A 25,037-nucleotide genomic window follows, 5' to 3' on the forward strand; every position below is an offset into this window, starting at 1 on the left:
GAGGCTCAGTGAAAAGAGCCCAGCTTTTGGAGTCAGAGGTCAGGGGTTCGAATCCCAGCTCCACCACATGTCTGCTGTGTGACCTTGGGCAAGTCACTTAACTTCTCTGAGCCTCAGTTACCTCATCTGTAAAATGGGGATTGACTGTGAGCCCCACGTGGGACAACTTAATCACCTTGTATCCTCCCCAGCGCTTAGAACAGTGCTTTGCACATAGTAAGCGCTTAACAAATGCCATTATTATTATTATTATTATTAATTTTATTTTGTTAATATGTTTGGTTTTGTTCTCTGTCTCCCCCTTCTAGACTGTGAGCCCGCTGTTGGGTAGGGACCGTCTCTATATGTTGCCAACTTGGACTTCCCAAGCGCTTGGTACAGTGCTCTGCACACAGGAAGCGCTCAATAAATACGATTGATTGATTGATTGTAACCTCCCCAGCGCTAAGAACAGTGCTTTGCATGTAGTAAGCGCTTAATAAATGCCTTCATTTATTTATTTATTTATTTTACTTGTACATATCTATTCTATTTATCTTATTTTGTTAATATGTTTAGTTTTGTTCTCTGTCTCCCCCTTCTAGACTGTGAGCCCGCTGCTGGGTAGGGACTGTCTCTATATGTTGCCAACTTGGACTTCCCAAGCGCTTGGTCCAGTGCTCTGCACACAGTAAGCACTCAATAGATATGATTGATTGATTGATTGATTAGTACAGTGCTCTGCACACAGTAAGTGCTCAATAAATACGACTGATTGATTGTAACCTCCCCAGCGCTTAGAACAGTGCTTTGCACATAGTAAGTGCTTAATAAATGCTATCATCAGCAGCAGCCGCAGCAGCAGCAGGCAGATCCTTGGAGCAAGAAGGTGCGACCCGCCGGTTGGAAGTCCCCGTGGCTCTGCTAGGGTCACCTGTGATAATAAATTGCCACCGCATGGCTTCCTTGAGATCTTGGGGCCCTGGAGATGTTGCCCTCCGCTCCTCTGCCATTAACCTCCTCACCGTTAGGCCTCGTTCTCGCCCGTCCCGCCGTCGACCCCCGGCCCCCGTCCTCCCCCTGTCCCGGAATGCCCTCCCTCCACACATCTGCCAAGCTAGCTCTCTTCCCCCCTTCAAAGCCCTACTGAGAGCTCACCTCCTCCAAGAGGCCTTCCCAGACTGAGCCCCCTTTTCCCTCTCCTCCTTCCCCTCCCCACAGCCCCTGTATATATGTCTGTACAGATTTATTAATCAATCAATCAATCAATAGTATTTATTTAGCGCTTACTGTGTGCAGAGCACTGTACTAAGCGCTTGGGAAGTACAAGTTGGCAACACATAGAGACGGTCCCTACCCAACAGTGGGCTCACAGTCTAGAAGGGGGAGACAGAGAACAAAACCAAACATATTAACAAAATAAAATAAATAGAACAGATATGTACATGTAAAATAAATAAATAGAGTAATAAATATGCACAAACATATATACATATATACAGGAGCTGTGGGGAAGGGAAGGAGGTAAGATGGGGGGATGGAGAGGGGGACAAGGGGGAGAGGAAGGAAGGGGCTCAGTCTGGGAAGGCCTCCTGGAGGAGGTGAGCTCTCAGTAGGGCCTTGAAGGGAGGAAGAGAGCTAGCTTGGCAGATGTGGGGAGGGAGGGCATTCCAGGCCCGGGGGAGGACGTGGGCTGGGGGTCGACGGCGGGACAGGCGAGAACGAGCCCCGGTGAGGAGAATAGCGGCAGAGGAGCGGAGGGTGCGGGCTGGGCTGGAGAAGGAGAGAAGGGAGGTGAGGTACTCTATTTTACTTGTCCATACTTACTATTCTCTTTATTTTGTTAATGACGGAGCACCTACCCTGAATTCTATTTGTTCTGATGACTTGACATCAGTCCACATGTTTTGTTGTCTGTCTCCCCCTTCTAGACTGTGAGTCCGCTGTCAGGTAGGGACTGTCTCTATAGGTTGCCGACCTGCACTTCCCAAGCGCTACGTTCACAGTAAGCGCTCAATAAATACGACCGAATGAATGAATGAACGGATGGGTTCGGCTAGGGCCGCTTTACGGGGGTTGCCACCCTATTGGGACTGTCTCTATATGTTGCCAACTTGTACTTCCCAAGCGCTTAGTCCAGTGCTCTGCACACAGTAAGCGCTCAATAAATACAACTGATTGATTGATTGGGGTGGGCTCAACCCAGCCAAAAACACCCACCCCTGGGCCCAACTTCTGTTTCTGGTGCCTGCCTGTTAGCAGCCCATGGCCCAGCCCAGATTGCTCCTCCCCATCCTTACTCCGTGCAAACGGCCGACCGGATTCGAAGAGACGGCATCATCCCCTCTAGAACAATCCACCCCCAAAACCCCAGGAAAAGCAAGTGCCCTGTCTTGAACTTTCTTAGCTAAGGAGGAGCGTCCGCTCAACCTGAAAAAAACCCCACTCACTCTTCTTCGAGGCCGATAGGACGACCGACCAGCATCTCCAGGAAGCATTCCAAAAGCTCCTGAGTTCCCTGGTGAAGATACAACTGATTGGCCAGCAGGGAAAAGCCACGGTTCTTCAGGAACTTGTCTTTCTGTTCCTTAGAAGCTCGGTTAAAATAGGCATCCAGCAGCTGTGGGAAAACACAAATCCGGGGGTTGACGTGGGGAGCTGCTGTTTGATTGGCAAAGCGTCCTCGTCATTTGGTGTTAAGGGGAGGTGAGTGGGAGGCTTCGTTAAAAGAGGGGGCCAACAGGGGCCCCGCTGTTGGAAAGGAAATGCGGGTTGGTGGGCAATGGGCCTGCGAAGGCCTCGGAAACCTCCCGCGGGCGATGAAGCTGGGAACGGGAAGGGTGGTTCTCCCGGTTTTGCAGTCGTATCCCGTCTCGGTGTTGGCAGGAGGCTTACAAATGGGGTTTTGTCCCCTCTAAAGCCAGTCTTTTTTTTAAGACTGCGCTATCCCCTGGACACCTGGGCAAAATGGTGGGTGAAAATGAACAGCTTTCCTGTCACATTTCAACAGGAGAGTGGATTAACCCTAGCTACGCATTCCCTCCCAGATCTGGGATGGGAACGAGCAGATAGCGCCTAGGCAACTCAATCGTTACCTGGGACCTCAACCGACAGCAAAACTGAATGACAAAGGACTAGATTTTCATCGACTTATCGTGAACCGAGGTTACGGGGGAGAGGTTCGGCGACCTCGTACTTATCCGCCACCCACTGAGCTGCGTCCTGGGGCTGCTTTTTATGATCGGTACTCAGAGAAACAGCTAGGCTTGGTGGAAAAAGCATGCGTCATTAAGAGCTGGGTTCTAATCCCGGTTCTGCCAACGGCTCGCTGTGTGGCCATGGCCAAGTCATTTCACTTCTCCCGATCTGTTTCATCGCCTGTAAAATGGGGATATCCGTTCTCCCTCCTACTTAGACTGTGAGCCCCATGTATGACAGGGAACGTGCCCTACCTAATTTCTTAACAAGACACTTCTCTGCGCCTCAGTCGTCTTATCTGTAAAACGGGGATTAAGACCGATGTGACCGGGGATTAGCTTGTACCTGCCCCAGGACTCAGAACACTGCTTGTCACAGAGTGAGCGCTTAACAAATACCATCATCATTATTATTAACTGTACCTATCCCAGCACTTAGTGTCTGACATAGAGTAAGCGCTTAACAAATACCAGACTTTTTTTCAAAATTTGACTCACAGGTTTTTCGACAGAGTAACTACGTGGTCTTACTTTAATGACTCCTTGTTGTACGAGTGGAGAAGGGTGGTTAACGAGAACTATAAGGGTATCTGCTTGAATAAGTCCGTCCAACACATCCTCCACCATGAGATCCGGCAGGATCAGAAGGACGCCCCGCAAAAGCTCATACAAGCCACAGCAAATCAGCACCAGACAGTCTTCTGAAGACCTAAAAGGAAGGAGGAGAGAAAGAGGAGGATCATATTTCCACCAGCTGTGTGACTTTGGACAAGTCACTTCTCTGGGTCTCAGTTCCCTCATCTGTCAAATGGGGATTAAGACCGTGAGCCCCCCCGTGGGACAACCTGATCACCTTGTATCCCCCCAGCGCTTAGAACAGTGTTTTGCACATAGTAAGCGCTTAACAAATGCCATCATTACCATGACCTTCTGATTCTCAGGCCCGTGCTGTGTCCACTAAAGCCAGGCTGCTTTTCTAATCCCGGCTCTGTCACTTGTCTGCTCTGTGGACTTGGGCAAGTCACTTTACTTGCCTCAGTTACCTCATCTGTAAAATGGGGATTAAGATAGTGAGCCCCACGCGGGACGGGGACTGTGTCCAACCCAATTTGCTTGCATCCAACCCGACGCTTAGTACGGTGTCCGGCACACGGTACGCGCTTAAATACCACTGGTATTATTATTTCCCGAGCCATGCCCGATGGCTCCGAGCCCACCGCTGTCAGTTGGGGTGGCCGGTTGCCACCTCACCTGCCGCCTCTCCAACCCACGCCTCGGTTTCCCTAGATCTTTCCGTACCTCATCCCCTCCACCTAGCAAAGCTTGGCGTCTCCTGCCAATTTGTACTTCCCAAGCGCTTAGTACAGTGCTCTGCACATAGTAAGCGCTCAATAAATACGATTGATGATGATGACCTGGAGTTTCGCCATCACTCCCTCCGGAAGCTCCTGCCGGAAACTTTTCGCCAGGATTGTCCCGGGCACGGATCCCTAGGGGAGCCCACTGTTTGTCCAGAGAAACGGATGCCTCTTTCCTGTCGTTTAGCCAGTTTAACACTCTAAATTAGAGGACGCTTCTTTTTTTAATGGTATTTTTTTAAGCACTTACTATACTGTTCTCTCCCAAGTGCTTACTACAGTGCTCTGCACACAGTAAGCGCTCAGTAAATACGACCGAATGAATAAATGAAGGCCAGGCACGGTCCTAAGCTCTGGGGTGGATGTGAGCTAGTCTCAGGCTGGACACGGTCAACGTCCCTTGTGGGTCCCACAGTGTTCATTCGTTCATTCAATCGTATTTACTGAGCGCTTACTGTGTGCAGAGCACTGTACTAAGCGCTTGGGAAGTCCAAGTTGGCAACATATAGAGACGGTCCCTACCCAACAGTGGGCTCACAGTCTAGAAGGGGGAGACAGAGAACAAAACATATTAACAAAATAAAATAAATAGAATAAATATGTACAGATAAAATAGAGTAATAAATACGTACAAACATATATACATATATATGTATACGTTAATCCCCACTTTACTGAGAAGCAGCATGGCTCAGTGGAAAGAGCCCGGGCTTTGGAGTCGGTGGTCATGGGTTCGAATCCCGGCTCCGCCACATGTCTGCGGTGTGACCTTGGGCAAGTCACTTAACTTCTCTGAGCCTCAGTTACCTCATCTGTAAAACGGGGATGAGACTGTGAACCCCGCATGGGACAACCTGATCATCTTGTATCCCCCCAGAGCTTAGAACAGTGCTTTGCACATAGTAAGCACTTAACAAATGCCATCATTATTATTATTATTGCCCAAGGTCACCAAGCAGGCAAGAGGAGGAGCCCAGATTAGAACCAGCCCTTAGAACAGTGCTCAGTGCTTAGAACAGTGCTCTGCACATAGTAAGCGCTTAATAAATGCTATTATTATTATTATTAACCCAGGTCCTTCTGACAGCTGGGCCAATTCTCGGCCCATTAGGCCACGCTGTTTCTCACTTCCTTCTTCAGGGAAGTTACTATAAAACTTGGATAAGAAGAAAACCTGCTTGACACACAACGGCACAATGGGCCCGGGGAGTCAAGAGGAGGAAATCCGGTTTCGGCAGCAGACGATCCGAGCGGAGAACGAGAAACGGGAGGCGGGGGATGATACCTGTCGTCGGCGCCGGCGGTTTGGTCGCAGGTTCGCCCGTAACCCGGAGAGAAGGCGAACGTCTCCCAGTCTTCGGGAACCGTGGCCCTCTCGGCGAGACTCGGCCAGCGAGCCATGGCGGAGGCGCCCGCGCTCTGGGCGGGGAAAGCCAGGCCCAAGCTGGCCACGTTGCCGTGGCTCCTCTGGAAGGAGGACAGTCCCTTTAGGTGGTCCGGGCGGGGCGGGGGCGAGTCGGCCGCGGCGCCGTCGTCGTCCGACCTCGCCTCTCCGCCCTCCAGCCTGATCTCCGGGGGCCCCGACTCGGCCCCGGCCGCGTCGGCCCCAGAGGCCCGGGCCGGAGCCGGCTCTTCTGGTCCGCAGGTGGCTTGGGCCGACTCGCAGCTGCTGACCAGTGCATCCTCCTGACTTGCGGCCAGGCTCCCTCTTCCCGCTGGCGGGCCGGCCACGTCGCTCTCCGCCAGGCCCTGGAGGTCGTCGATGCCCTGGCCCAAGCTCCCGGCCAGCCTCCGAGGGCGCGCGTCGGGGGAGGCCGTGGGAGAGGCCGGGAGGCTCCTTGACCGTAGCAGGGCGGCTGGGGAGGGGGTCTCTTGCGAGGGACTGCGGTGGGAGGAAGTATTTCCTGAGAAGCGACGAAAGGAAAAGTTCTCAAACAACCAGCAAGTCCAAAGTTAGAGAGTGCAAGCGCTTGGTGGGCAGGGGACGTATCTCGGGCCTCTGTTGCACTGCAGTCGGTGGTTGCTCAGAAAAACCATTCCTGCCACCATAAAGGCTTTGGTATCACTTCGACTGCTTAAACGTGTTATTCTGAGGGGACGGTACCATTGTACGCGCCCGAGCGATTTCTGCTCATTCATTCAATCGTATTTATAGAGCGCTTACTGTGTGCCGAGCACTGTACTAAGCGCTTGGGAAGTCCAAGTTGGCAACATATAGAGACGGTCCCTACCCCACAGTGGGCTCACAGTCTAGAAGGGGGAGGTACCCCCCTCCCTGATGCTCAGTGGTACCAGCGTGGCTCAGTGGAAAGAGCCCGGGCTTTGGAGTCAGCGGTCCGGGGTTCAAATCCCTCTTCTGCCAATTGGCGGCTGTGTGACTTTGGGCAGGTCACTTAACTTCTCTGTGCCTCAGTTACCTCATCTGTAAAATGGGGGATTGACTGTGAGCCCCCTGTGGGACAGTCTGATCACCTTGTAACCTCCCCAGCGCTTAGAGCAGTGCCTTGCACATAGTAAGTGCTTAATAAATGCCATTATTATTATTATTATTACCAAATCATCAGCTTAAAGATAGATAAAATAAATAAATGATGGCATTTATTATGCTTCTCTTTATTTGTACATATTTACTATATTTTATTAATGATGTGTATATAGCTATAACTCTATTCTGATGGTACTGACACCTGTCTACTTGTTTTGTTTCATTGTGTCACCCCCTTCTAGACTGTGAACCCGTTGTTGGGTAGGGACCGTCTCTATATGTTGCCGATTTGTACTCCCCAAGCGCTTAGTACAGTGCTCTGCACACAGGAAGCGCTCAATAAATAAGACTGAATGAATGAATGAATGAAGCGCTTACTATGTGCAAAGCACCGTTCTAAGCGCTGGGGAGGTTACAAGGTGATCAGGTTGTCCCACGGGGGGCTCACGGTCTTCACCCCCATTTTACAGATGAGGGAACTGAGGCACAGAGAAGTAAAGTGACTTGCCCAAAGTCACACAGATGACAATTGGTGGAGCCGGAATTTGAACCCGTGACTTCTGACTCCAAAACCCGGACTCTTTCCACTGAGAAACGCTGCTTCTCAGATCTTTCTAGGAAGGGGCCACAGAAATGGAAGAACTGTACAGATATCTGGTGGCGGAAAGGTTGAAATGGTTTAATTGAGTTATCCCCAAAATGTTCATTAATCCCCACCTACCCCCACCCCTATGGGTCAAGAATTAATACCAAAAGTGGTCAGGGTTTTTTCCGGGGTTTTGTTTGTTTGTTTTGTTTGTTTACCATCAGGTGGTGAGGCAGTAAATCCAGATGGGCTTGTAATTGCAAATCCAGGACTAGCAATCGATTTTCCACCACTGCTGGAATGTCTCATATACACGATCGACTGCACTTTTTCCAAAAACAGCTTGCCATCTAGAATTTTAAAAATGGGAGCTTTATTCTTGAGACTTTTTTTCCTTTGAGTAACAATACAGAAAAGACTTAACTTCTAGAAGAAAGGCACCATGTCTTGTTTTTTTTTTTTATCATACCCTCCCAAGGACCTTACACAACACTCTGCACAGAGTAAATGCTCAATACTTCCAGAACCCTAATAAAGACTTTCTATTTTTCGGACAAAACTCCTGTTACAACTCATTTTCTTACCTAGTCCATTGAACCCCACCTTCCTATCAGATGGCAACCATCACAGTCCACATGGTATTTTTTTCCCACCCTCAGGATTCATCCCCTTCTCAACTTACGGGATCCCTGCTAACATTTACCCCCGAGTAGAGCTCAAAAAAAAATAGAATCCGAGTATTCACTATTCAAAAATGGCATCACCCCCAAAGCCTTGTCCTGAAACAAGAATGGGGCAAATGGGTTTTCTGTCATTGCAATTAAGACTGCAATGTGCTGAGATCCACTTCTATTTGGTGGGTGGCTCTAAAGTTAACGGCGACTAGCACGAGAGCTAAGCGACACTGCTCTGTAAACAGATCAAGAAAGTAACCTCCAATAAACTGAGAGCCTGAACAATATAAAGTCTGTGACCACAATTACTAAACATGGCAATGTGCTAAAACAGCTTCTTATTTAAACAAACAGCTGCTGTTAGATGCCTGACTTAGATCCCCATAACGGCATGTTTTTATCAGAGTATGGGGTGAAGGAACTGAATTTATTTCTGGAGGTATCGAGAACAGATAACGTATTTTCGGACCGCAACGTTCAATAAACATCGTTCAACTTCAGCGCAGAATTCCAGCCCAGAATCGGGTGATTCCTACTGTGTTTTCTGGAACGCAGAGGGTGTTTACTGGAAGTGGTTGGTTCAAACCAACTTCGCGAATGGTGGGGATTTATTTTAATGTCAGCCTCCCGCTGCAGACTGTAAGCTCCTTTGGGGCAGGGATCGTGTCTGCCGATTCTATTGTACTTTACTCTCCCAAGTGCTTACTACGGTGCTGTGCAGAGAGTAACTTATCGATAAATCAGTAAAGAGGCCTGAAAGGAATATTGGCTTTAGGCCTTAGGGCCCAATGAAAAATTAGGGCTTTTTTTGTTCTTAAAAGACCATCATATAAAAAGAAAACCTTGAGAAAACCTGTAGAAAATTCCAGATTGAACAGTAAAATGACAATAACTAAAGGCTACAGATCACGACTATATTTTACGATGAATGCAATTAGGTAACTCGTATCCATTAGATTTGTATTCGGTCGGATCAGTTTCTTCTTAAGAGTGTCCGACGCGCAATGTGCCGTCCTTAGAACAATTTTCTTGCAAAGTAAACACCCTCCAAGGATGCCGCTCATTTGGTTAACGCATTTAGCGGCTCTTCCTTTCTAACCTTCACTTCTGTGGTGGGTTGGGTGGTGTCGGGGGGACAGGGATATAGAGGGAGGGAGGAAAGAGGATGAGAAATTAGGGGGGCGGGAGAAGCGGGGGAGACACCAAACGCGGTGTGGGGCTCACTTACCTATGTGCAGGGAAAAGTAGAAGTTCATGGGGTTATGACAGACATACGTATTAGTCGGGGGGTGGACAGCGATGAGGAAATGGAAGATCAGGGTCAGTAACTCCAAGTCCGGCGGAGATCCGAGCACCTCCTCGATGATTTTCACGAAGGATCGACAAACCTCCCGAGGCATGGACGTGAGATGCCCCTCTTTGTGTTCCTGAAAGAAAATACAGGCAGAGTGACGGGCTGCAGCTTTGGGAGGAATGACTTTAATAATAATAATTTTGGTATTTGTTAAGCACTTACTATGTGCAAAGCACTGTTCGAAGCGCTGGGGAGGGTACAAGGTTATCAGGTTGACCCATGTGGGGTTCACAATCTTAATCCCCATTTTACGGATGAGGGAACCGAGGCCCAGAGAAGTGAAGTGACTTGCCCGAAAGTCACACAGCTGACAAGTGGCGGAGCCGGGATTTGAACCCGTGACCTCTGACTCCAAAGCCCAGGCTCTTTCCACTGAGCCAGCCCAAGGGCCATTTGTTCATTTGAGAGGGAAATTCCTCTTTCTTCCCCACACAGACCGCTCTACGCTCATTCCCCTAGGACGAAAACGGGACGGTTTCATTTCGCTATCTCTCCTCATCTCTAAAGACGGGATGAGTCTGACCTTCAGGCATTCCCAGAACGGCGGCACATCCCGACAACTGTCACCGGAGGAGCGTGAGAAGGGAACTACTGGAAGCCACAGACCCTGTGGCATCGTACAACTTGGACTGAGGCAGTGGGTCACACGGATGTCACCGCAAATGCCTTTTAGATGCTCCTCGACACGGAAACGGCCCATTTCAGAATCCTAATTAAGTCCATAAAACGTGGCTCTGAATATGGGGCACAGGTTGGCTGAGACACGGACTGTTCAAAACTCGCTCGTCAGAGACAAACAACACTGGCTTTGGTTTTATCATCCCTGGCGTTCGAGCACCCGGGGAGTGTGTCTTTCTGTTTCAACACAAAAGGCTCTCCGAGGAGCGTAGAGGAAGTAGATGTTCACACCATGATCACTATTCGCCTGGGTGAATCAGTATTACGATTATTATAATTGTAACGTTTGTTAAGCGCTTCCTTGGTACTGAGCACTGGAGTAGACACCAGATTGTCGGGTCAGACACGGTATCTGATCCACCTGGGGCTCGAGAACGGGCATTGAATCTTCATTTTAAAGAAGGGGAAACTGAGGCCCAGAGAAGAGAAGTGACTTGCCCGAGGTCACAGAGCAGACAAGTGGAAGAGCTTGAATTAGAACTCAGGCCCTCTGATTCCCAGTCCCGGGCTCTTTCCCTTACGCTATGCTGCTTCTTATTTGATTTGTCTCAATATTATAGCTCGTGGAATGAAGACTGGTACAGTTGTCTCTAAAAGCAAGAGACGAGAAGAGGAAAAAAGGGTGGAGCGGGGAGGAGGAGGAGAAGAAAGAACACAAAGAAAAATCCTGCCCCGCTTTTACCGCCCCAAACCCTCTGGAGACCAAGAGGAAAAACGGTGCCTAATTAGGGAAGCACAAAAATCCATGGAAAATGACAGTACCTGCAGGACTTGACAAGTCAGAAGGAAGTGATGTACCACTCGGGCTTTCAGCAACTGCTTAATATTGAACATCTGCTGGTGGTGACTGTCCCTGATGAGAACTTCCAGGGCAGCTAAGAGAGTTTCCCAGACGCCTTGCTGGAAAAATGAACGGGCAAGGCCCGATGTCAGCGAGAAAAGTCACCCCGCGTAAACTGATCCTGGCAGGTGTGAAACTCACGGAAAACGGACGACTCCTCGTGGGCTGCGGGGCGGGGGGCAGGGTTCTCTCAAGACTGTAAGCTCGTTGTGGGCAGGGAACGTATCTGCTCATTCTCTTGTATTGTACTCTCCCAAGTGCTTAGCGCAGTGCTCTGCACTTAGCAAACGCTCAGTCAATACGATTGATTACAAATTCTGGTTTATTGTGTTCTCCCTAAGCACTCAATAACTACGACTGATTGGCAGAAATGGAAGAATTCGTGTTACTGCTAATGACAGAGATAGTGTCTTCTACCATTCATTCATTCAATCAATCGTATTTATTGAGCGCTTCCTGTGTGCAGAGCACTGTACTAAGCGCTTACCATGACAGTGCTCTTCCAGGCATTTAGTTCAGTGCTCTGCACACAGTAGACACTCTGTAAATTCGCTTAGCGCTTAGAACAGTGCTTTGCACACAGTAAGCGCTTAATAAATGCCATTATTAAATTAAATTAAATTAAATTCCACTGCTGAGGTCCTAAAGGGCCCAACACAATCTCCCAGAGGGCTTGAATTACGCCGAACTTCAACCAACGGTATCTGAGCACCTTTGGGCAAAGTGCTGTGCTAAGTGCTTGCCCGCAACAAACTTACCCTCTAGAGGAGGAGGCGGTCGTTAAAATAAAGTTCTAGACAAGCTCAACAAAGGTGGGCTGCAGCAGGAGCTGATGAGAACGATAAGGTTCAAAGCGCTCTTTAAAATCCCCGGGATAACCAAGGCACGCAAATGGCCACTAAATCCATTACTTGTAGGAAGGGGGATGGTTAAAAATATACATGCCTCTGCTTTCGACCATATCTTCCAGTCGAACAGCAGCTCTTCCAGTAACTTAACATCCCGAATTACAGCTGAGGAGTTGGCGTCAAGTTGGAACTGTCCGTCTTCATTCACGTGGAGGATTTCCTCCCCACAACAACCTTCGAGAAGGGTCTACAAGAGACGTAAAATGAACTGGCCGGTTGGTAGAGGTTTGTATGTTTGCTCGTGGGGGGAGTTGGGTCGGTGGGATTCGTGGGTGGAGAAATCGACATTTCTAAACTATTGCAGAGCTGCAATAGTCTTCTGTGTCACCCTTGGCAAGTCACTTCACTTCTGTGTGCCTAGGTTAACTCATCTGTAAAATAGGGATTAACGGGGGGCAGGGACTGGTATCCAACATGATTATCTTGTATCTGCTCCAGCATTTAGTACGGTGCCTGGCACACTCTAAAAAATTAAATAAATAGTTAAAAAAGAAATGCTAGTAAAAAAGAAATGAACAAAACTGGTCAGTTGCCATGCTAACATCTTAAAAACCATCAGCCTGAAGAGGGAAAACCTCTCCAAAGACAGACAGTGCCTTTGCTTTGGGAAAACAATGACCTGAACACAAGATTTTTAAAACCCGAGATAGATCTATCTTTCCAACTTTAGCCCCGACAGCAGCCAGTCCAACATTACCTCTTACATCTCCTCACCTTCAGAAAGTGAAAGCCCACGATACATTTTTGTTTGATCAACACCTGGTGAATCATGGAAAACCCATTACAGTTTTCCATCTCCTGTATTCTCTGTTGGTTGTATTTGGTTAGAGAGAGGATAATGTGAAGTGCTAGGGCTTGAGTTTCTTCGCAGCTGCTGATATCAACCACCTAAAAAATAGCAAACCCCAAAACGATGCGGTTAAAGAACAAAATCAACCAAAAACTTCTCCCGACTGTAGAAATATACCGAGGTCAATTTCGAACATTAAGCTACTCTCTCAGCTCACACTTGAGTGAAGCTATCTTTTTCTTTGGGAACACCAAATCACAAAAGCAACCGTGGTCTGAGTTTCCCATTGTTGGCTGAAGAATGCCAGTGGTGTTCCCAAGCGTGTGTTATGTTGGAATCGTCACAGAATTCAAGATACTAGCAATGAGCTGGCAGTGCTAACAGGAAGGCCGAATAAATGAAGAGTGTCATTAAGGGGATGGCAAGGTGGGGACACTGCTGTGGACTTCTTTTTTTGTACTTCAGGATTTCTGGGCATACCTTCAGCGACCTGATTTTTCGGCACTACAGCGATTTTTCACTGAGTGAACATTTTGGGCCAACAGAACACATTTATTTCTATTTATGTCGGTCTCTAGACTAAGTTTGTTGTGGGTGCCTGCCAACTCTGTAGTAATATATGCACTCTCCCAAGCCCTTAAACACAGCGCTCTGCACACTGTGAGCACTCAGGAAATTCATTCATTCAATCGTATTTATTGAGCGCTTACTGTGTGCAGAGCACCGTACTAAGTGCTTGGGAAGTACAAGTTGGCACATATATACATATGTATATATGTTTGTACATATTTATTACTCTATTTATTTATTTATTTTACTTGTACATATCTATCCTATTTATTTTATTTTGTTAGTATGTTTGGTTTTGTTCTCTGTCTCCCCCTTTTAGACTGTGAGCCCACTGCTGGGTAGGGACTGTCTCTATATGTTGCCAATTTGTACTTCCCAAACGCTTAGTACAGTGCTCTGCACATAGTAAGCGCTCAATAAATACGATTGATGATGATGATGAGACGGTCCCTACCCAACAACGGGCTCACAGTCTAGAAGAGACCACTGATGCTTCAGGGGGCCTGCATTCTTTGGCTTACAAAGCTGAAACGGAACCACTGGGCAAGTTTCTTCACATCAAGACGGTCTATACAATTTAACACAGGGTAATAAGACCCGTTCCGGCTGGAAGGAGCCACTTTGACGATCGACGGTTCTTACCCGAGCAAAGAGAAAGACAAACGCACCGGCCCCTCCGATCTCATGTAGGACGCCCTGAAGCGTTCTGTGCTCCACGGGCTGCAGGCTCTTTAGAAGGTGAGGCTCCAGTAAGATGCTCTGGACCTCCTTCGTGCTGAACGGTCTCTGAGAGAGTGTGGTTTTCACCTGACCTTTAAGCCTTATAACGGGCTCATAGATTGTGTACTGGGCAGGACGGTGCGACGAATAAACAACAGCAAGACCTTCCTGGAACACAAACGAATAACCGATCTCTAACCAGCCCTGAAAATTTCTCCGTCCCGAGACGCCTTAATGTGCCGGACCAGTGGTCAAGGGTGATGTCGTCTAGACCGGGGACGATGGGTTTCGTCCCCGTCTACTAGCTCCGGGCCAACGTACGTCAAAGCGGCCGGACTACGAGAGGAAATCGAACAAACCCACCCGCCGTCTTCTGGGCGAAAGATTCCTCATTTAATGGTGCTCTCAGTGGGATCACATCACGTGTTTTGGATGGGTCCCTGCGAGGAATTATGGGGAAGTCCTCCGTCGACGTGCATCTATCCGGATAGATCGCAATACAGCTTCCGGAGAAACGGTGGGGCGCGTGTATTCGGCATGATTCAGGTCACGTGTATTACATTGTGAGTTTTTATTAACACAGGGGTGTCAAGATGTCAAGGCGTCTATATAATATAATAATAATGATGGCATTTGTTAAGCGCTTACTATGTGCAGAGCACTGTTCTAAGCGCTGCTGTGGGGAAATACAAGGTGATCAAGTTGTCCCACGTGGGGCTCACAGTCTTAACCCCCGTTTTACAGATGAGGTAACTGAGGCTCAGAGAAGTTAAGTGACTTGCCCAAGGTCACACAGCAGACATGTGGCGGAGTCGGGATTCGAACCCATGACCTCTGACTCCAAAGCCCGTGCTCTTTCCACTGAGCCACGCTGCTTCCCCATTTGATAGCCATCAAATTTATTAAGCGCTTACTGTATGCAGAGCACTGCGCTAAGCGCTGGGAAAGACAACGCAGAGGGTAATCGGAAACGGTCCCTGGCCCTTGACCTCCAGTTGAGGTTACCCATCACCGGAAGAACAATGACCCTTAAATTACTCCTTAGAATTTAAACCCACATTAAATGTCCAGCCATGGAAGTCATTATTGAAAAACTTACGATTAAGGGGCTGAGGTCCACGTCTTTCTTGGACATAAAAAGCTCTCTGATTTGTTCACACTGCAGGATTTCTTTACTAATGTACTTCGAGAAATCATTTGCTGACTTGCCGTATTTACAGGGCATTACTGAGGTAAAGTCAGGGCCACAGGCGTAGAGATAGAAGGCTTCTTGAGGACCAATCTTGGCCCCTAAATAGGAGAAAAATATGAAGATTCTTTTGAGAAAATCAATGCAAATATTCCTTAAAGCTGAGCACGATTTAAGTGGCCAGGACAGAGCCCCTCTAGCTTAGGAAGGGTTAGCTGGAATGACCTCTTACAACGCTAACCCACCAGCTAAGAATTGGGAAGATAAAACCGAGAAGCAGTACGGCCCAGAGGATAGAGCACGGGCCTGGTAATCAAAAGGACCTGGGTTCAAATCCCAGCTCGGTCCCTTGCCTGCTCTGTGACCTATTCTATTTATTTTATTTTGTTAGTATGTTTGGTTTTGTTCTCTGTCTCCCCCTTTTAGACTGTGAGCCCACTGTTGGGTAGGGACTGTCTCTATATGTTGCCAATTTGTACTTTCCAAGCGCTTAGAACAGTGCTCTGCACACAGTAAGCGCTCAATAAATACGATTGACGACAACCTTGGGCAAGTCACTCTGCTTCTCTGGGCCTCGGTTATCTCATCTGTAAGAAATGAGGATTGAGTCTAGGAGCCCCATGTGGGACTGGGACTGTGTCCACCCTGATTATCTTGCTTCATTCCACTATCTTCCCCAGTGCTTAGTACAGTGCCTGGCATTCACTCATTCATTCGATCACGTTTATTGAGCGCTTACTGTGTGCAAAGCACTGTACTAAGTGCTTGGGAGAGTACCATATAACAATAAGCAGACACATTACTGCCCACAATGAGCTCACAGTCTAGAGGGAGAGACAGACATTACAATAAATGGATAAATTACAGATATACTGGCGCTTAACAAATACCCTAAAACACAAAACAATGCAAAACAAACAAAAACCAAAACCTCCTCTGAGCACATGCAAGGAAATGAGCTCCATCCTGCCTAATGGTGGTGCCTTGTTCTCCCCTCCCTGCATTTCTCCTTGGGTCAGAAGCCAGAGAAGGATCCATTTTTTTGTTTTACCGTCACTCGCCTCAGTTCCACTCCGGGTTCCTTGAGGCTAAAAGCACACAGTCAAGTGGAGCTCGTGGGCCGGGTCCGGAGTCAAGCTCGGGCCTCCAGGCTTCTTGGCACTGGAAGTCACCCTGGCACCCTGGCACTACTTCGGAGGAGCCAACAGTGGGCAACCCCAGGAAGCGGAGGGGATGCTACCATAAAGAAGAAAGGCCAGGAAAAGGCCAGAATGACAACATTTCGCTTCTACCGTGGCTAAGGGCCCTTAGACAAATCGCAGGGGAGGCCAGGAGAATTATTTTGTCTGAAAAGATAAACAAACCAACTATTCTAATCGCGACCCAACTGGCAATCAACCAATCAACTGTATTTATAGGGCACAGTCAAGAAGCCCGTGGAGCTCGTGGGCCGGGTCCGGAGTCAAGCTCGGGCCTCCAGGCTTCTTGGCACTGGAAGTCACCTTACCACCACTTCGGAGGGGCCAACAGTGGGCAACCCCAAGAAGTGGAGGGGGGGATGCCACCACAAAGAAGAAAGGCCAGGAAAAGGCCAGAATGACAACATTTCGCTTCTACCATGGCTAAGGGCCCTTAGACAAATCGCAGGGGAGGCCAGGAGAATTATTTTGTCTGAAAAGTTAAACCAACTATTCTAATCCCGACCCAACTGGCAATCAACCAATCAATTGTATTTATAGGGCACTTACTGTGTGCAGAGCACCTTACTAAGCGCTTGGTCGACTCGTTCCCTGCTCACAATGAGTTTACGGTCCAGAGGCGGCTGAGAAGTTCAAGGTCAATGGCAAGCTTTTGCAGTGAATCCCTTTGGTTCAAACGATGAACCAACTACTCTACTGTACCTGAAGTAGTGGATGATAATTTCTCAGTCACTGGACACACTACAGCACTGATGTGCCACATTCACATCCCGTGAGCTAATGGGTGAACGCTGCGTAGTCACCTTCGACTCTTGGATAGCCCTGCCATGGATGCCAAGGCCAGGGGAGGTTTGGCTCCCCTCAAGTTGCCATGAGAGGCAGCAGGACACTTCCATCTTGCCAAACAACTTGGATAAAGTCACCTCTTCCTCATGTCCTGCCTCTGGCCTGGTGTCTCCCTCTTCATATAATAATAATAATGAAGATGGTATTTGTTAAGTTCCGACCGACACTGATTCTCCCACCATCAAAGCCTTATCGAAGGCCCATCTTCTCCAAGAGGCCTTCCCTGACTAAGACCTCATTTCCTTTTCTTCCGCTCCCTTCGGCGTCGCCCTGACTCGCTCCCTTTATTCATCCCCCTTCCCAGCCCCGCAGCACTTGCATACGCATCCGAAATTTATTTATTTATATTGTCTGTCTCCTCTTCTAGCCCGTAAGCTCACTGTGGGCAGGGAACGTGTCCGTTACATTGTTATACTGTACTTTTCCAAGTGCTTAGTATATTCATTCAATCGTATGTACGTAGTATAGTACTCTGCACACAGTAAGCGCTCAATAAATACAATTGATTGATGAAGAAAATGGAACCCAGAACAGCCTAGATCTAGGAGAGGTGTAGGGTGGTCTTTTCATGAGGACAGGAGGGAAGAATCTAGTCTGTGGGCCAAATTCTACAATCTTTTCACTTGTCCTCACTAAATAATGATCTTAAGCAGTAGTTTCTCAGTCTGACTACCGAGAAAAAAACTGGTCGCTCAAGACAGCCTGGAGGATGAATGGAAGCAAGTAAGAGTCTGGAGACTCTATTTATTTTACTTGTACATATTCACTATTCTATTTATTTTGTTAATGATGTGCATCTAGCTTTATCTCTATTTATTCTGATGACTTGACACCTGTCCACATGTTTTGTTTTGTCATCTGTCTCCCCCATCTAGACTGTGAGCCCATTTTTGGGTAGGGACCGTCTCTATCTGTTGCCAACTTGTACTTCCCAAGCGCTTAGTACAGTGCTCTGCACACAGTAAGCGCTCAATAAATACGATTGAATGAATGAATGAGAGCCTCGTAGGAATGGAAAATGGTGGCGGCCCGAAAACCTGTCGTTTTTCTTAGTTTATTTTCTTGAGTTTGCAAACGGCGTAAGTAGAGGCATGCCACCCCAAGGTTTGAATGGGCCTTTTGAGCTCTAAATACTGGCTTTCGCTGAACGGTTTCCAAATGAACTGACCGGTGTTTTTTGTGTGGTTTTTTAAATGCAAAGGATCTATGTTTTCGAAGTCTACATCAAATGGCAGTTTACAACCACGGTCGCACCTATCAGCTTCAGAGGAGGAGGAGGAAACTGTGGGATCAGTGCTACAGGCTAAAATGGATGGAACGGGCCTTCACGGCTGAATTCTTTTGGAAATGCAGAGCGTAAAAAGGTACCATTGAAGAGGAGTAGATTCCCCAGGTCCCATCTTCCAGCCACTCTCAGCAGCTCCTCCTGGGATGACAGACAGTGGCCCACCATGCAAAATGTCTTATTGCTATCGGACGACAAAGTGGTTTTTCTTGGCAGGGTATAATCTAGGGCGACGTCGGGTTTCCTGAAAAATCGAAAAAGCAATGCTGAGTCAATCGGTCCGGCTGCAGAGAATAAACCTCTAGACTGTGAGCTCGTTGTGGGCGGGAACGGGTTTGTTGTTATATTGAACTCTCCCAAGCACTCAGTACAGTGCTTTGCGCACAGTAAGCACTCGGTAAATCCTACCGAACGAATGGACACAGTACGAAACACTGCAAAGCGTCATGTGTTTCATGCGATTAAGGATTTAAATTAAAAGCACGCCAGACTTGAAGCATTCGGGTTCATTTTGTGAATGGCATTCACTATTAACATGCAGGGGCTTTAGACTATTAATACGGTGCTCAGTTTAGATGATACTAAAGTTTAAAAATGTATAAATCCCTAAATGGATGGATTTTACATACAATTTTACAACGTTTTACATACAAACGTTCTGACGTCATATCCTCTCATAAGCTAGGAAACGCCCAATAACGATAATGATTACACAGTGCTTGGCACATAGTAAGCGCTTAACAAACACCATCATTACTATTATAATTATTATTACTCTATTCGAAAATGACAAGGGCAGTGGCAAACTGAACCCAACAGACTACAGCACTTAAACAGTGCTTTGCACATAGTAAGCGATTAACAAATGCCATTATCATTATTATTATTATTGTCCCTCTGCTAAAGATTCTCCAGTCTCTTGTATATCAATAATCTGATTCACTCATTCATTCAATCGTATTTATTGAGCGCTTCCTCTGTGCAGAGCACTGTATCCACGGAGAGAGCTCCCAAATTAGGGATAGATGGTGAGGGGAAAAAAAGAAATCAATGGACAGGACTAGGACGAGAAAGTGACCTGTCCTGAGAGATCGACGCTAACTCAAACAAGAAAAGCTCCAAAATTCAGACTCCGGAATACCTAGCTGGATTTGTGTAGTTGTGTTAGTTCTGCTAAAACATGACTTTTCCCTTCTTCAAACCCCTCCTAAAGCCCCCAACACTCCCTAGCCACGCCAACCCAACCCACCCCCTAAGTTAGCACCTGAAGTCTTTCATTCCTAGCCTCAGCACTGGCAAAGAAACACATCTCTAGGGGTATGTTGGTTGCCACCAACTCCACAGTCACTTTATTCGAGCTTCTAGTGATTGCGATTTGTACGAGGTCAGTCAATCGGATGAATACAGAACTCCTTCTGCAGTCCCTTTCAGAAGACCCGGCTGGGGGACGAGGCTTAACGTCTCGTGAAGGAAACTGGAATTTTCTAGAAGCAGCAATTACCTCTGCCCTGAGACCCACATGGACAGCTTTCCATGGATATTCTTTTTGCCCTCGGGCTGCTGCGAGTACGTTAGTGCCAAATGCTGCCATTTCCCCGGGAGGAAAACGTTCTCTTGAGATTCCACTTGTGCCAACAAGCCGGCTTTCATGTCATCGTTTGGATCCATGCACATTCTCCGGGAAAACGGGACAGAGGAGAGAAAAGGCACAGGATTAAAACCTTTAAAAAGGATTTTGAACACTTTCTTTTCGTATAAGCGTTAAAATGAAAACGCCAGACGGGTTTCCAAACAGAGCATGGAAAAATGTTCTATTCCCAATTAGTGGAACTATCAAGTCACCCCAATCCACAAGCAGTTTCAGTACAGTTGGCCTCACCTTTAAGAATTTCAATTCTTTTAGACTGTGAGCCCACTGTTGGGTGGGGACTGTCTCTATATGTTGCCAAATTGTACTTCCCAAGCGCTTAGTACAGTGCTCTGCACACAGTAAGCGCTCAATAAATACGATTGATGATGATGATGATGAATTCAAAAAATATTTAAAGATTTCATTGGATTCAAAGATACTCATTTCTCTTGCACAGATTTTCTTTCCTAAGAAGCTAACTGGTCTCAGTGGATCCACGCCACAGACAAACGTTTCACCTAACACCGAATAATAGGGAAGAAAAGAAGAAATCTGAGGATCTCAACAAGGTTATCTTAGTTTGCATCTCACACTCAAATATGATGCCCAGTTTGTCTTTCTCTGCACGGGAGAATCAATGCTCACCGGCCCTAATAGAACAATAGAACAAATGAGAACGTGTAGTCTGATGTAAACAGAATTTTAGTAACCCACTGAAGAGCTTAAGATTTTCATCCATCGTTTGCTCTATGTATTCCCCTTTCCTTCGTCCATCTCGCACACAGTACATATTTATTACTCTATTTATTTATTTATTTTATTTGTACATATCTATTCTATTTATTTTATTTTGTTAGTATATTTGGTATTGTTCTCTGTCTCCCCCTTTTAGACTGTGAGCCCACCGTTGGGTAGGGACTGTCTCTATATGTTGCCAACTTGTACTTCCCAAGTGCTTAGTACAGTGCTCTGCACAAAGTAAGCGCTCAATAAATACGATTGATGATGATGATGGTGACAGTAAGCGCTCAATAAATACGACTGAATGAATCTCTGAGCTACTTTAATGTCTACCTCCCCCACTAGATTATAAACCCCTTGAAGGCAGAGATCGGATTCTATCTTTCACCTCTTCTTTACCCTCTCCGGCACTTCACGCAGTGCTCTGCGCACAGGAGGTGCTCAGGAAATGGACTGAAACTATAATCTACCCGGATCGATTTCTTTAAATCAATAACAAAACGAACACCCGCGCCTTCTCTCTCTAGGAATACTGCTTCCTTCCGTCCCACGCTCCGTGAGGAAACTTGGCACTCATGCCCTTCAGGACCCCAGCCAACGCACGTGCAACCCGATTTGAGTTTTCTAGTTTTAAAAACGGGAGGAAGGGAAATACTACCGAAAGATGAGCGCGCCCGTGCTCAAATCGGCCCACACTTGAATCATCAGCACTTTGGAGCCGAGAGAGAGCAGGTGAACGCAGCCGTCGTCCGCAGGCGATTCCCCGGAGCTCACGCTCGCCACACCTCCCCGCCTGCCTCCTTCTACGCGACGAGGCCGATGTCCGTGTGCGGAGGTTGCAATGGAAAAGAGTCGGAAAACCAAAAACGGCACCGTCAAAACTGGGACATTATAGATCGCCGCGTGAAGTTCGGAAGCAATTCTCCACCCCGCGGAAGACACATCTGCAGGGAGGGAGTCGGCCTCGGTCTACACACTGTCACGTTCGATCGACTGGGCTCGGCCGAACCTTTAATGGCAATTTTGCGGTTTAAACCATGTGCCGTCTGGGAACCAAGGTGAGAAGAAGCGGGGCCCAGTGGAAAGAGAGCGGGCTTGAGAGTCAGAAGGACCTGGGTCCTGATCCCGGCTCCGCCACTGGTCTGCTGTGTGACCTTGGGCGAGTCGCTTAACTCCTCTGTGCCTCAGTTACCTCATCTGTAAAATGAGGATTAAGACTGGGAGTCCTATGTGGGACAAGGACTGTGTCCGACCCAGACTGAGCCCCCTCCTTCCCCTCTCCATCCCCCCCGCCTTACCTCAATCAATCAATCAATCGTACTTATTGAGCGCTTACTGTGTGCAGAGCACTGTACTAAGCGCTTGGGAAGTACAAGCTGGCAACATATAGAGACAGTCCCTACCCAACAGTGGGCTCAGAGTCTAGAAGGGGGAGACAGAGAACAAAACCAAACATACTAACAAAATAAAATAAATGGAATCGATAGGTACAAGTAAAATAAATAGAGTCATAAATATGTACAAATTCCCCTCCCCACAGCACCTCAATATATGTATATATGATTGTATGTCTTTATTACTCTATTTATTTATTTTATTTGTACGTACTGATTCTATTCATTTTATTTTGTTAATATGTTTCCTTTTGTTCTGTCTCCCCCTTCTAGACTGTGAGCCCGCTGTTGGATAGGGACTGTCTCTATATGTTGCCAACTTGGACTTCCCAAGCGCTTAGTACAGTGCTCTGCACACAGTAAGCACTCAATAAATACAATTGATTGATTGATGGATGGGCAGCAAACTAACCTCCAGGGTCCAAAATTTCCCGGCATTCCTCACCCAGGCCCGCTCTGACTGGCAGGTTCCAGAACAGCGAGTTTCTGGATGCCGCCTCAGTTTCCCCACATGGCCGTGCCCTCCCTCGCCCGCTGCTGAAGGATGGGCTCAACGCCACCGTCCAAATCACTAGGGTCTACAAATCTCATAGTAAGCGCTGAACAAATGCCATTATTATTATTCTCTGTGCCTGTTACCTCATCTGTAAAACGGGGATGAAGACTGTGAGTCCCCTGGGGGACAACCTGATCACCTCGTATCCTCCCCAGCGCTTAGGACGGTGCTTTGCACATAGTAAGCGCTTCGTAAATGCCATTATTGTTATTATTATCATCATGCAGAGAGGACAGGTGGAGTAAAAGAACGGGGACCAAAACCTGCGCCGCTCGGGCTGCCGTCCTGTCCACCCGGCCTGCTCCGTTTCCTCTTCTTCCCCCTGTCTGGGGGGCTCCCGGCCTCGTAGAGCCCCTCGGCGCTCAGCCACACGGAAACGCTGAAGCCCTCGGACATGTGGGGCCAACAGTTCTGGCCGACGAGGGCCAAGTGGACGGGGGCCACGTGCCACGAGGAGAGGAGCTGATGGGCCCCGCCGTCGGTTTCCTTCCGGCCCTGCAAAACCCTGGCCCGTTTCCAAAGTCCCGGGGCCTTGCTGCTGCCGAGGCCCTTTTGGGACGAGGAGCTGCTGCTTAAATTGGGGATCTGCAGCAGGGGGAAGGCGATGTATTGCAAGGGGCTCATAGCAGCGTTGCTCTCCACGATCTTCAGGATGCCTTTCAGAAGAACTTCCTGAGCAGAAAACAAAACGCAAATGGGGGATTCAGTCCCCTTTCCTACTCTACATCCTACACCCATAATAATAATAATTCCCCCGGGCCTGGAATGCCCTCCCTCTGCCCATCCGCCAAGCTGGCTCTCTTCCTCCCTTCAAGGCCCTACTGAGAGCTCACCTCCTCCTGGAGGCCTTCCCAGACTGAGCCCTCTCCATCCCCCCCATCTTACCTCCATCCCTCCTTCCCTTCCCCACAGCACCTGTATATATGTATATATGTTTGTACATATTTATTACTCTATTTATTTTACTTGTACGTATCTATTCTATTTATTTTATTTTGTTAGTATGTTTGGTTTTGTTCTCTGTCTCCCCCTTTTAGACTGTGAGCCCACTGTTGGGTAGGGACTGTCTCTAGATGTTGCCAACTTGGACTTCCCAAGCACTTAGTACAGTGCTCTGCACACAGTAAGAGCTCAATAAATACGACTGATTGACATTGATTCAGTCCTCTGTCCTACTCTACATCCATAATAATAATAATGATAATGGCATTTGTTAAGCGCTTACTATGTGCAAAGCACTGTTCTCAGCACTGGGGAGATACGAGGTGATCAGGTTGTCCCATGGGGGGCTCTCAGTCTTAATCCCCATTTTCCAGATGAGGGAACTGAGGCCCAGAGAAGTGAAGTGACTTGCCCAAAGTCACACAGCTGACAAGTGGCGGAGCCGGGATTTGAACCCATGACCTCTGACTCCAAAGCCCGGGCTCTTTCCACTGAGCCACGCTGCTTCTTTCCACCCATCCCTAGAGCGGTAGAGTTTCAAGGTGGTCAGCGCATCTCTGCGCCAATTAGGCATTTGGCATTTTCTAGACTGTGAGCCCACTGTTATTTTATTTTGTTAATATGCTTTGTTTTGTTGTCTGTCTCCCCCTTCTAGACTGTGAGCCCGCTGTTGGGTAGGGACCGTCTCTATATGTTGCCAACTTGGACTTCCCAAGTGCTTAGTACAGTGCTCTGTACACGGTAAGCGCTCAATAAATACGATTGAACGAATGAATGAATTTGTGCTACAGTAATACTCTATTTACTTATTTTATTTGTACATATTTATTCTATTTATTTTATTTTGTTAATATGTTTTGTTTTGTTTTCTGCCTCCCCTTTCTAGACTGTGAGCCCACAGTTGGGTAGGGACAGTCTCTATATGTTGCCAACTTGGACTTCCCAAGCACTTAGTACAGTGCTTTGCACACCATAAGCGCTCAATAAATACGACTGAATGAATGAATTTGTGCTACAGTAATACTCTATTTTATTTGTACATACTAATTCTATTTATTTTATTTTGTTAATATGTTTTGTTTTGTTCTCTGTCTCCCCCTTCTAGACTGTGAGCC

At 47.6% G+C, this 25,037-nt stretch overlaps 1 protein-coding gene across 2 annotated transcripts in view; it reads right to left on the reverse strand.

The window, feature by feature from the left end:
• Positions 1-25,037, reverse strand: part of LYST (lysosomal trafficking regulator) — a 155,058-nt gene that overhangs the window by 83,262 nt on the left and 46,759 nt on the right. For both annotated transcript variants that reach the window (XM_038760742.1, XM_038760741.1), the window contains exons 12-25: positions 23,244-23,652; positions 21,689-21,833; positions 20,161-20,334; positions 18,743-18,903; positions 15,240-15,430; positions 14,063-14,308; positions 12,775-12,948; positions 12,098-12,247; positions 11,074-11,211; positions 9,508-9,706; positions 7,824-7,955; positions 5,820-6,438; positions 3,708-3,885; positions 2,430-2,599 (exon numbers count right to left, since the gene is read on the reverse strand). In XM_038760742.1, coding sequence (XP_038616670.1) covers positions 2,430-2,599; positions 3,708-3,885; positions 5,820-6,438; positions 7,824-7,955; positions 9,508-9,706; positions 11,074-11,211; positions 12,098-12,247; positions 12,775-12,948; positions 14,063-14,308; positions 15,240-15,430; positions 18,743-18,903; positions 20,161-20,334; positions 21,689-21,833; positions 23,244-23,652 — 3,086 coding nt within the window. The remainder of the gene's footprint in view (positions 1-2,429; positions 2,600-3,707; positions 3,886-5,819; positions 6,439-7,823; positions 7,956-9,507; positions 9,707-11,073; positions 11,212-12,097; positions 12,248-12,774; positions 12,949-14,062; positions 14,309-15,239; positions 15,431-18,742; positions 18,904-20,160; positions 20,335-21,688; positions 21,834-23,243; positions 23,653-25,037) is intronic.

This window comes from Tachyglossus aculeatus, chromosome 19 (genome assembly GCF_015852505.1).
Source record: "Tachyglossus aculeatus isolate mTacAcu1 chromosome 19, mTacAcu1.pri, whole genome shotgun sequence".
NCBI classification, from domain to species: Eukaryota; Metazoa; Chordata; class Mammalia; order Monotremata; family Tachyglossidae; genus Tachyglossus; species Tachyglossus aculeatus.